General features: G+C 41.6%; 1 protein-coding gene across 4 annotated transcripts in view; it reads left to right on the top strand.

Annotated features, from left to right (window-relative positions):
- LOC126263371 (prolyl endopeptidase) overlaps nt 1-12,806 on the top strand; it is a 106,054-nt gene that overhangs the window by 23,266 nt on the left and 69,982 nt on the right. For all 4 annotated transcript variants that reach the window (XM_049960488.1, XM_049960474.1, XM_049960466.1 and 1 more), the window contains exon 3: nt 6,378-6,601. In XM_049960488.1, coding sequence (XP_049816445.1) covers nt 6,378-6,601 — 224 coding nt within the window. The remainder of the gene's footprint in view (nt 1-6,377; nt 6,602-12,806) is intronic.

Raw genomic sequence — 12,806 nt, 5'->3', positions numbered from 1 at the left:
GTGGTACTCAGTGTTACAAAAGATTGACATAGTTTGAAAATGGTCAGACAGAAGTTTCAGGAAGCTCTTCATCTACCGATGACACTCATGTCGGGAATGTCAACGAAATAGTGTGTGCCAATTAAGGCTGACTGTCAGAGATTGCAGAAGAAATTAACATTTCAGTTGGATCATGTTGTGAAATCCTAACACATCCTCTTGGAATTCATTGTGTTCTTGCATCATGATAATGTATTTGCACATTTGTCCCTGCTGTTGTGTGACTATTACACAAAAAATGAAATCACTGTGTTGACTCTTCCTTCTTACTGTCCAGACATGGCTCCTGTGGATTTTCTTTTATTTCCGAAGTTGAAAACTCTGTTGAAAGGATGAAGATGTGCATCAATAGACAAGGCAAAAGAAAATTTGCAGATTGCGCTCTGTGTGATCCAGCAAAAGGCATATCAAGACTGCTTCTGGAAGTGGAATCAGTGTTGGGAGCAGTGTATCAATTGTGGAGGAAAGTAGTTTGAATACCATGCATAATAAGGAAAAGGTAAGCATAGAAAAATTGGACAAAGTTCTGGAAGTTTTTTGAACAGGCCTCACATATGGAGGTTGGAATGCCAGAAGAAAGCAACCAAATGCAGGAAGACCTACAAAGAATTGACAATTGGTGCACCTGAATGTAAACGAATGTAATGTATTATGCATACATGGACAAAGTAATCCACTAATGTTCAGTAACACTGTTGGTGACAGATCACTGGAAACATGAGGTACTGTGAGCTCCCCAAGAGTAATCCTCAGGAACAATCTAAAGTGGAATGGTCACATCAGATGGCATGAATAGCAGATACCAAGCTTAGATTCATTGTGGGAATGTCACCCAAATATAATTAATCCACAAAAGAAGTGGTTTACAAAAGACTTGATCAGATTCAGTCTGAGTGTTGCTAATCAGACTTCGATTCTTGTTATATTGGATTAAAAGGAGAGTCAGAGTAAATCCACAAAGAATGGCTCATTTTGTCTTGGGATGACTTTGTTGGTCTGAAAGCATTACAATGTTCAGCAGCTTCAACAGCAGACACTAGAGGAGAGGTGTTTCACATCACAGAGAGGCTTACTGTTGAAATTCCAAGAGGATATGTTCCAGGAAGAGCATGCAGTTTTACTTCCTTCCACAAACTTCTTACAAAATAACCATAATCACAAAATAAGGGAAATTGAACCATGTATGAAGGTTCGCTAACAATCATTCTTTCACAAGGCATTTGCAGATAGAACAGAGAAGAGGGGAAAGATAGTGATGCCAGAAGTACCCTCTACCACTTAGTAAAAGGTGGATCACGGAGTACAGAAGCACACTGCATTCGAGATGTCTCCCCACACCTCTGTGTTAAAACAGGATATGAACATTGGAATACTCGTATAAAATGGTGTATCCAGCAGATCCGTAAGTCACTATTGTGCTTTACAGAGATCTGTGTGTCTTTTTACATCGTTGACATCTTGTGGAGCATCTCGGCAGCTAAGCTTAAAAAGGCTTTATTTTTATGTAAGCAGGTAGGGAGCAGGGATGAAGAGGCATATTCTACACGAGTTATATATATTAAAAAAAAAAATTATATATAATACTTCCGCCTCAACTGACATCTCTGCCCAAACTCTTGGCCTTTAAATATGTCTGCTTGTGTCTGATACGTGTGGATGGATATGTGTGCGTGTGCGCGAGTGTATACCTGTCCTCTTTTCCCCCCCCCAAGGTGAGTCATTCCGCTCCCGGGATTGGAATGACTCCTTACCCTCTCCCTTAAAACCCACGTCCTTTCGTCTTTCCCTCTCCTTCCCTCTTTCCTGATGAAGCAACCATTGGTTGCGAAAGCTTGATATTTTGTGTGTGTGTGTGTGTGTGTGTGTGTGTGTGTGTGTGTGTGTGTGTAAAAACAAAGATTCCATGACTTACCAAACAGGAAAGCGCTGGTAGATGGGCACAATAAAAAACACACACACACACACACACACACACACACACACACACACACACACACACACACACACACAAAATTTCAAGCTTTCGCAACCCACGGATGCTTCATCAGGAAAGAGGGAAGGAGAGGGAAAGATGAAAGGATGTGGGTTTTAAGGGAGGGGGTAAAGAGTCATTCCAATCCTGGGAGTGGAAAGACTTACCTTAGGGGGAAAAGGACAGGTATACACTGATTGAAAATGCATGCTGGACTGGGATCCAAATGTGGAATCATGCTTTCTGTGGACAGTGAACTTACCTAGATAGCCAGGTAGGCTCATAAACTATCCTCGTAGCTTCGCATCTACCCCTAGCCATCTGCCAGTATATCCCTCTCAGTTTGAAAAGCATAGGGACATGGAAGAGGCATGGTACATTCCTCTTTGTATTAACATAATGTTCTGCTGCTTTTGCTGCTACACAATACATTTTACACAACTTCAGTTAGGAACACATGTCTTCAGGTGAAATTCTAAAGAAATCCTGTGACTTTGTGTATTATTTTTATGTAAGCAGGTAGGGAGCGGGGATGAAGAGGCATATTCTACATGAGTCATCATTTTTGACTAGTGACATAGGAAACATGTGACAAGTTGTAAACAAAATGACTGAAACATGATGTAAGTAGTTTTTTTCTCCCCCCATGAACTACACATCAATGTACAACCACAACCAGATCTTTCATTAGCTTTGCCAACTCAACACAAAACTATCACCTTCTAATCTACTCTAGAACTTGGGCTAAGCTACAGATCAATCTGTCACCACAACAATGTTTTTTGCTTTCACATTTGTGGGCTTTGCCAACTAGTAACAAAACCATGATTATACACACCAGTATGATGTCACAGCATCCATTAACATTACATTACTGGTCAAAGCTGACGACTCGTATCAAATATTCCTCTTGGCCTGGGTACAGAACTGATTAGAATTAAAAGAATAACTAACATGAATCAAACTGTAATTGCATTATAGGCATATTATTATTTTTTTAACCATATGTGGTAGTGTATGTATTTTCTGGCCTACTTGTAAAAAAAATTTGACTGTAATGTATCTGTGCTGTATTTCTGTACGTCTTTGTATGAGCTAGTCAGTGCTCATAAAAAGTACTTCGTTCCTTGTTCCATTTAAGAAAGAAAACAGCAATCACTTCCATATTTTGATACATCAGTATTAATCATAAAGAAAAAATCCCATACATTTGCATACTATCTTGTAGCAAAAGTCTTGTTTTAATATCTTGAACAGTTTCTGAAATATTAAGCAGGTTATAACTTGCTATGCTATAGTCTGAGCATCAGAACAACTTTAAGGATGCACAGCATTTCACCATGTATACAATCCATTTGCTCAGTATTTCATTGCTGGATTGAAAAGTATAGTAGCTTGTGGCAGCATAATTCACAGCAAATTTTCCAAAATATTTGCAATGACTTACTTTATTTCAAAGTACCATAAGAACTAACAAGGAGACCAAATGGCAATCAGGTTTCTGCAATTTTTATAATTTTTAAGTTATGGTACATGAAGTTCAGCACTTGCACATTAATCAACTAAAGCAGTTCAGCACAACTCTCAAAAATTCTCGAGAAAGTTAACTTTAAAATTTTCTGATCATCATTCTTTCTCTAAAGCAGGACAGTTCCCTTCAGTGGACTATGTAGCTCTTAGGTAAAACGCTCACCTGTCATGTGTGTGACCAAGGTTTGATTCCCGGCTGGTGTGCATATTTTTAAACCAAGGTGTTTGTACAATTATTTCCATGAGATGTAAAATAGAGGCGAAAAAGTGTTTTTTTATTAATGGTATTTATTAATAATCTTTTATTCAAGATTGGCAATTACAGTTGTTTTCAAATATAATTTCTTAATTTTGTGTACAATATGTAATTAGAAATAAGATAAAGTGCGTATCTCATAAAAGTTTGGTGAATTTTATATTTAAATGGTGTAAGCACTCGAACATAAAAAAGAGAATAATAACCAAAACAAAAGACTCAAATCAGCGATTACATCCTGAGCACTGCATTCCTTTGCCCTCTCTCCCACTGCTGCCTCCTCCCTCCCTCCCCTCCTCTTGCTTCCACCACACTTTTATATATTTTATGTTTCACCGAAATGCTCAGGGAGCATGCAACTTCGTTTAAAACTTTGCATCATATGTACTGAACCCTGCCACCCAATGAGAGAGAAGGGTGTTCTCCCACAGAGCCATATGGCCTGCTGAAAAAATTGTCTTTACTTTAGTGAAATAAACAACCTCAGAAAACTTCAAAACTGATTTTTCCTGAAGATTTTTGAGAATTGCATGGAACTGGTTAGGGAGACTGACAGTTGAGTTCTGAATGTTACTTAACACAAATACAGGGTGTACATAAAGTCTAGGAACAATTTCAATTATTTATTGCACTAGAACTAAGCATTGTACAGATGTCATACATATTGAATTTGGAAGAGAAGCTCTGAATTTTTTTAACAAGCATTCAATATGCAAACCATGAGTGACCCAGCAGATGTCAATACGGTAATAGAATTCTTGCCATACCCATCCCAGCATGTCATCGTCGGCTGTAGCAGTCACTTCCCGTATTCTCTCCCGGAGCTCTGCTACATCACATGGTAGAGGTGATACATACACCAGATCTCTGTGTCCCCATAGGAAAAAGTCATGTTGAGTGAGATCTGATGAACGAGGTGGCCATTTAATGAAACATCTATCCTTTTCTGTAGCACGGCCGATCCATTGGTGCGGCAGCTCTGTGTTCAGGTACCCACAAACTTCACTATGAAAATGGGGTGGTGCCCCATCCTGCTGAATGATGAATGGAGAGTCCTATTGCATTTGAGGCATCAGCCATTGCTCCAATATGTCGAAGCAGGAATATTCAGTGACAGTGCTCTCAGCAAAGAAGAATGGCCCGTACAGTTTTTGATGTGACAAGGCACAAAAAACATTTCCCTTTTGGGAATCACACTCAAATTCAGTGCATTCGTGTGGATGCTTTGTACCCCAGATTCAACAGTTATGCCTGTTCACTTTGGCATTAGTGTGAAAAGTGGCTTCGTCGCTAAAAAAATTAAGCGATCAACAATGCCATCCCCATCATTCAGTTGTTGCAACTGCGAACAAAACTCAAAACTCCTCGTCTTTGTCTTCGTCCAATTTGAATGGTTTCATAGACAGCTTCTGTCGCAGGACTTTCCATGCTGTCATTGGAGCCATTTTGGTTTCATGGGATGCATGATGCACTGGTTTTTTTGGACTCCTTATGAATGTCTCTTGTATGCGCTTCACATTCACTTCACTCACACTGGGATGCCCGATTCTCTTTGTCGGGCACAAACAACCAGTCGTAACGAATTTGTTGTGCCAGTGGTAAATGGCCTTCGTTATTGGTGGCTTCTTACCATACTTTATTCTAAACATCAGTTGAACAGCTGTAGCACACTTGTTTTTGTCGAACTCAACACAGAAAGCTCACTCTGCACTTGAACATGCCGTGTTTGTGACTAGCGCTGACTATCGGAAAATTACCAGACTACGCTGTGGCAATATATGTGAAAAAAAAAAACCTTCAGGCTTTCTCTTCAAAAGGCCATATGTGTGATATATGTACAATGTTTGGTCCTTGTGCAATAAATAATTGAAAATGTTCCCGGGCTTTATGTACACCCTGTGTAAGAAATAACGGTAATCAGATTTCATATGGTTTCCTTAAAAGATAGATAACAAAAAGTTTGCAGTGAGAGTAATTTTTTTGCACCAAATAGTTGCCATAAAATCACATGAGGAGAATGAACAGCAGTGATTAATTTGTATTGAGAGACAAAATGCAACTCATGATGGCAACAGGTCGGTGGTTGGCGTATTATATCTATCCTTTTTGTGGCGCACATAATAGTGAGGTCATTTCAGTGATGCAGCTTGACTGCAATGGCCACATTCTGCATGCTCAAGCCTTTAGGTGTATAATTGCATTAAAATGTTACTGCAGCTATGACCACTTCATCTCATTTTGCATTCTTGCAACGTATTTTGATAATGATGTAAAGACCAGATAATGTTTAATTACCTTTGGGGTAAAAGCTTCTAAAAAAATAGTAAATACATACTTATAATTCCTATTTCTTAGCATCTTTTAATTGTGTATACTATTGCTGATGTACCAGTATTTATCAGAATACTTTCAGGAGAACAGCAGTAAGTAAGAAAGAAAGAAAGGAAGTTAAAATGTGTTATGAAACATAGTTTGGGATTTTTACTGCAGTGTATACAGTATGCCACTGTCTCATGAAAGAATAAACTGTTGTAAGTTCTAACTACTATATAGTTAATATCTTAAGAATTTGTTTTGTAGATAAGTGATCCTTACCGATGGCTTGAGGACCCAGATTCATCTGAAACAGCTAAATTTGTCGATGAACAAAATGCTGTTACAAGACCCTATCTCGATAGTTGCCCAGTGAGATCAGACATAAACTCAAGACTTACAGAACTATGGAACTATCCAAAGTACTCATGCCCATATAGACATGGAGAGAGATATTTCTTCTATATGAATACTGGACTGCAGAATCAGAGGTAATGAACACTAATTTGGCTTATTATAAATAGTTAGATATATAAATGCATTATAAGGTGTGTGGTTTTATAGGGTACAATAATTATTATTTCTCCAAAAGAATACTTTAGTCATCACTGATTCACTTTTTAATCACTTCAGTTTGATAGTGTACATATATTTTCCTGAAGAATCAAGGACATTTTGAAAGTACCAATAACATTAATAAATTTAACACTAAAAATTCTTCACTGTCCACAGCTTAACCTTACTTACGCACAGAAAGGTACAAATTATGTTGCCATAAATAATACTTAAGGAATTCAAAGTGAATTAAGAGGTCCCAACAATTTATGTTCTTGTTAACTCCTTCTGCTCCGTAAATGAATTCGGATTAGATATATATGTGTGTCTGAGTAATGTTTACTAAATTTTATTTTAGATTGATATAAAATTGAAAAACATTGTCATTTCGCATTTCACTGAGAAACTGTATGTTGAAAGTTCCTGGCAGATTAAAACTGTGCTGCACTGAGACTTTGACTTGGGACCTTTACCTTATGCAGGCAAGTGCTCTACCAACTGAGCTACCCAAAGAGGGAGGGGGGAAAAATGTATGTAAGAAAATTTTTCTTATTAACAAGCACAGTATTGTTCGTATTGTATGATCTAAATGTTCAAGTTGACCTTCATTAACAAAGTAGTTGATAATTTAGCATGAACCTTATCTGCAGACAAAGTGGGTCTTCCATTGTGGCTATCATTTATACATGAAAGATTCCCTTATAAGGTGTTTGCATTTTAAAGCTATCTCTCAATTAAATATAATTGTGAAGCACTGTAAACTCCTCAATTTCAGACAGTCCACACTGACACCTAATGGTGATACAGTATTTTCCACTTATTATATCCTATAACAAAAGTACCCTCAACATACCAACATGATAAAGTCCACTGATAATGTTTTTTCATAAGTCGATTGCTTTCTGCCATAGGATCTCATTAAATTTCCCAACAGTCCAAATGCTTGATCATGTAAGGAAGTGCCATTTTGTGTTTTTCTTACAAAGAACTTTGATTCGGTGCATCCAAAGATTTTTTAGTGAATTTTGGAAATTTCTGAGTCACTATCAGTTCCCATAAGTGCCAGTCTCTACCCAGGTAAGACATTAGAGTAACATAGTGCCAACAGTACTAGAGAAAAATGTTTGTTTGAAGTATAAGGAACCTAGATGTTCTGGGTTTTGGATTCTGATACTTCATGATTGAGAACAGTGATACAATGAGGAAACTTTGCATACTGGTAAAGTCTTGGATATATTTCAGAATACATTTCTTCATCCGATGTTGGCATCATATTGTCTTATTTCATGCAAATAACTCCCCATACTTGATGTATTATACAATACATAGTTAAGTTTCGAATTTCATATGAATAGTGTCACACTTCCATTGAATATCTAGTTGCAAGATGTCCAATGAATAATGTATATTACCATGCACTCTTTGACAGGTGTTTAGATACTGGCAGACTAGAAAGATAATTTCATTTGGGTGATGAAGAAAGGAAATCTGGGTCAGGTTTGTACAAGAGTAGTTACATTCTCTTTAACATACAGCTGTTCCTAATGACTTTCATACCAGCTAAAGAAAGACATAGTAATTAGAATGCTGATGTAGATGAAGCTGAGACAGTAGGAAGTATTAGTCCGAAGGCTAATAATCTGCTGGTGCCATAGAGATGCCAACTACTATGAATCAATCATAATAATTGTGTTTCCTCCTACATTCTTTTTTGATAAAGTGCTCAAAAGGATACATGAGACAGAATCATTCTTTACAATTTGCATTCTCAATGGTATTTCTTTTATTTCTTTTCACATTTTTTGTAAAATGTTTGTGTACTTGACGTTTTCTGCCCCCTTGTGAAATTTTAATTACATAAAGTACCTTGTACGGTGTATGTCTTCACTCAACGTAAAGTATAACCAGGTATGAAGTGGTATATCTTGTGCAGTTCTTTTTGCTAGTCATGTGATGGTGAGCTGCTGTGCTGCTGCCTGCTTTGTTGTGACGACAGATTGGAGTCAAGCTCTGTATGTGTATGACATTAACAAGCATTTATTGTAAACAAATTAACACCGAATCCTCTTCTGGTCCCCCCCCCCCCCCCCGCCCCCCTTACAGGTCCAGGGGTTAGAATAGGCCCAAGTTATTCCTGCCTGTCGTAAGAGGTGACTAAAAGGAGTGTCTCACTTTTCAGCCCTAATAGTTCAGGTCCCATTCTATGGTTTGACCTGCCACTTTCAAAATTCTTCCCAAGTGCGGGCCATATGGGGAAGGACACCTTACGTGGGTGCATGGGTGCCCTTAGATTCGATCTCCTGAATCTCTTGTCATGGCTTTGCATTTCCACCTGCGATTCAACTATTTGGGCGAGGACACTTTCCAGGGTATGTTATCTTCTTCCGTTGTCTCCTGTCCTCTTTTGCCCCCATGACAATATTGAATTTCTCTGCACCCGTGGTAGCCAGTCCGTTGTGGTGGGGCCGTCATGTACCCAGTTGGTGGTAGCCCCCCTGACAACACAGGGATCGCACTGCTGATGCCTAAGCTGTAAACTCCCCATACATACCAAGGAGTAGATGCCTGTCTTCCTGGGGCATCAGGATTCCCGGCAATGGCCATCATACCAGTTGGCCTTTGCTGTGGCTGAGTGGCGCCCGTGGAGAGCGCCCCTGATTGGAGTGGGTGGCATCAGGGTGGATGGCCCATAATGAAGCAGACTGTCATCTCTTACTGGTGACCGTACAGCACCGGCAGTCTCTAAGAAGGGCAAGATAGAATAAAATGCCAACAGGTATGACCCTAAATTGTTTCTCTGCCTCACTACACCATGCGAGGAACATAGAGGAGCTACAGAATGGAGAGAGCCATATTCGCCTCAATTTTCGTTGAGCATCTTGAGGATAAGTTTGGAGAAGTGACAGTGCTGTCTAAGGTGCGAAATGGTGCAGTCTTGATTTAGACAGCATTCCCAGCCCAGTCTCATGTGTTTCTTACCTGTGACAAGCTGAGTGATATTCCTGTTTCCGTCACTTCCCATAAATGCTTCAACATGGTCCAGGAAATTATTTTCCATCATGACCACCTCTTGCAGTCTGATGACTAGCTCCACGCCAATTTAGAACAGTGGGGTGTACATTTCATCCAGCGCGTTTACAAGGGACACATAGACAACAGGGTTGCTACTGGTGCCTTTTTCTTGGCCTTTAAGGGTGATTCATTGCCTGAAAAGGTAGAGGTGATGGTTTACCACTGTGACATTAAACCATACGTCCCTCCCCCTTATGTGGTGCTTTAAGTGCTGGAAGTTCGGGCACATGTTTTCCCACTGCACTTCCAGCGCCCCATGTCAAGACTACGGACGACCACTGCACCCAGATACTCAGTCTGTGCTACCTCCCACTTGCATCAGCTGTGGAGAGCACCACTCCCCCTGCTTGCCAGACTGCCCACTACTCCAAAAGAGTGGAAACTTATGGAGTACAAGACCCTGGACAGGTTGACTTACACAGAGGCTAAATTTGAAAGATTACACCCCATTCGGGTTGATGCCGACATACTCTCCCCTGCCGGAGAAGCAACGGCCTCCTCCGGTTCCTCTTGTGCGGAAGGGGTCCCTTGGGACCCTCTCTTCCAAGGTATCCACTAATGTCACAGCAGACACTCGCCAGTGGCTCAAGGAGCCAAAAGCTGCTGGACAGAGCTTCAGTCTTCCACAGTGCCTGAAGCTGCTTCGGAGAAATCTTCCCAGCAAGCCCCTAAAGAGAAGCGAGAGGGCAAGCAAACTAAGAAGAAATCTGCTAAGAAACATGACCTTCTGGTGGCCGCAACACTACCACTCCCTATCAATTCTGCACCTGAGGATGCAGTGGAGATCTTAGCATCCCCTGCAGACCTGGATCTCACTGATGACTCATCCACCATAGAAATGGCTACAAATACTTAGTTGTATACAGCAGGTGACCTTAGGCATAACCTGCCTCCTTGTGCGCTTCATGCCTTCCCAGCTTCATGTTAATGTCATCCTCCAGTGGAATTGTGGTGGTTTTTTCCACCATCTGGCTGAGCTATGGCAGCTGTTAAGCTATACACCTGCTTTCTGCATTGCCCTCCAAGAAACTTGGTTCCCAGCAATGCGGACCCTGCCGTCCGTGGCTATAAGGGATATTACAGGAACTGTAGCAACTATAATCTATAATAGTGTGTCAGGCGGAGTTTGCGTCTGTCCTGAACTGGGTATGTAGTGAACCTGTGCCCCTTCAAACCCCTCTTGAAGCTGTGGCTGTCAGGATAAAGGCAGCACAGAAAAAACTGTCTGCAACGTATATCTTCCTCCAGATGGTGCAGTACCCCTGAAGGCATTGACTGTACTGATTGATCAACACTCTAAACTTTTCTTACTTTTGGGAGATTTGAATGCCCATAACCCCTTGTGGGGTGGCACAGTTCTTACTGGCCAAGGCAGACATGTCGAAAATTTATTGTCACTGTCTCTTAATTACTGGGGCTGCCACACATTTCTGTGTGCCACACGGCACATATTCAGCCATTGATCTCTGTTTGCAGTCCTGGCCTTCTCCCATCTATGCACTGGAGAGCAAATGATGACCTGTGTGGTAGTGACCACTTCCCCATCTTCCTGTCACTGCCCAGCATCAGGCCCACGGACACGTGCACAGATGGGCTTTAAACAAGGCAGACTGGGAAACTTTCACCTCTGCTGTCACCATTGTATCTCACCCACGCGGTAACATCGATGTGGTGGTTGAGCAGGTAATTCCAACGATCATTTATGTTGCGGAAAACGCGATCCCTCGTCTAGGTCCCCCCCCCCCCCCCCGCCCCACCCCTTCATTTCACACTGCTCCACTAGTACTGGTGTTGCTGAGTGGTGCCTACAGGGAGCCATCCACAAGGTGCAGTCATGGGCTCTAGCCCACGGCTTTCAGTTCTTGTCCGCAAAGTCGTGTGTTATGCACTTGTGTCGGGATCATACCATTCGTCCGGAACTGAAACTTTACTGATGACCCCTCACTGTAATGGAGGCATGTCAAATTTTAGGACAGGTTTTCGATGCCTGATTGACTTGGCTTTCTCACCTTTGTCGGTTTAAGCGGAAGTGCTGGCAGCACCTCAATGCCCTCTGCTACCTGAGCAATGCAAACTGGGGTGCAGATCACTCTACTCTGCTGCAGTTATACAGAGCCCTTGTCCAATACCGCCTTGACTGTGGGAGTCTGGTTTATGGTTAGGCAGCGCACTCAGTGTTGCGTTTACTTCACCCAGTGCACCACTGTGGTGTTCGACTAGTGATGGGAGCTTTTAGGACGAGTCTGGTGACCAGCGTCCTTGCGGAGGCTGGAGTTCCTCCATTCCAGGTCAGGCGTGCACAACTGCTTGCTAGTTACATTATACACATTCGTAGGTCTGCACATCCAAATTACCGTCTCCTTTTCCCACCCACAGCACTTCATCTCCCGCATCAACAGCCCAGGTCAGGGCTTCAAATTGCATTTTGCTTCAGATCCCTTCTGTCCGAACTGGAGTCCTTGCCTTTACCACCTATATTAGAGGTCCTATCGCGTACACCTACATAGTGTACATCTAGGCCGCAGCTTCGCTTGGACCTTTCAATTGGCCCAAAGGACTCAGTTCACCCAATGGCTCTCAGCTGTCACTTCATCTCGATTCTTGACATGTACCGTGGCCATGAAGTGATTTACGCCAACAGCTCAATGGCTGATGGTCACGTTGGCTTCGCGTATGTCCATGGAGGACATATTGAACAACATTCCTTGCCCGATGGCTGCAGTGTTCTCACTGCAGAGCTGGTGGCTATATCTCGTGCTCTTGAGCACATCGGTTCATGCACTAGGGAGTCGTTTCTTCTGTGTACTGACTCCTTGAGCATCCTACAAGCTATCAACCAGTGCTACCCTCATCATCCTTTGGTAGTGTCCATCCAGGATTCCATCTATGCCCTGGAACGATCCGGTTGTTCAGTGGTGTTTGTGTGGACACGAGGACATGTCGGATTCACAGGTAACGAACTTGCCAACAGGCTGGCCAAACAGGCTACACGGAAGCCAGTAATGGAGATTGGCATTCCAATAACTGACCTGTGTTCATTTTTACATCGCTAGGTTTTTCGGCTTTGGG

Source organism: Schistocerca nitens, chromosome 1 (genome assembly GCF_023898315.1).
Source record: "Schistocerca nitens isolate TAMUIC-IGC-003100 chromosome 1, iqSchNite1.1, whole genome shotgun sequence".
In the NCBI taxonomy this organism is placed as follows: Eukaryota; Metazoa; Arthropoda; class Insecta; order Orthoptera; family Acrididae; genus Schistocerca; species Schistocerca nitens.
This window is presented reverse-complemented; position numbering and strand designations above follow the sequence as displayed.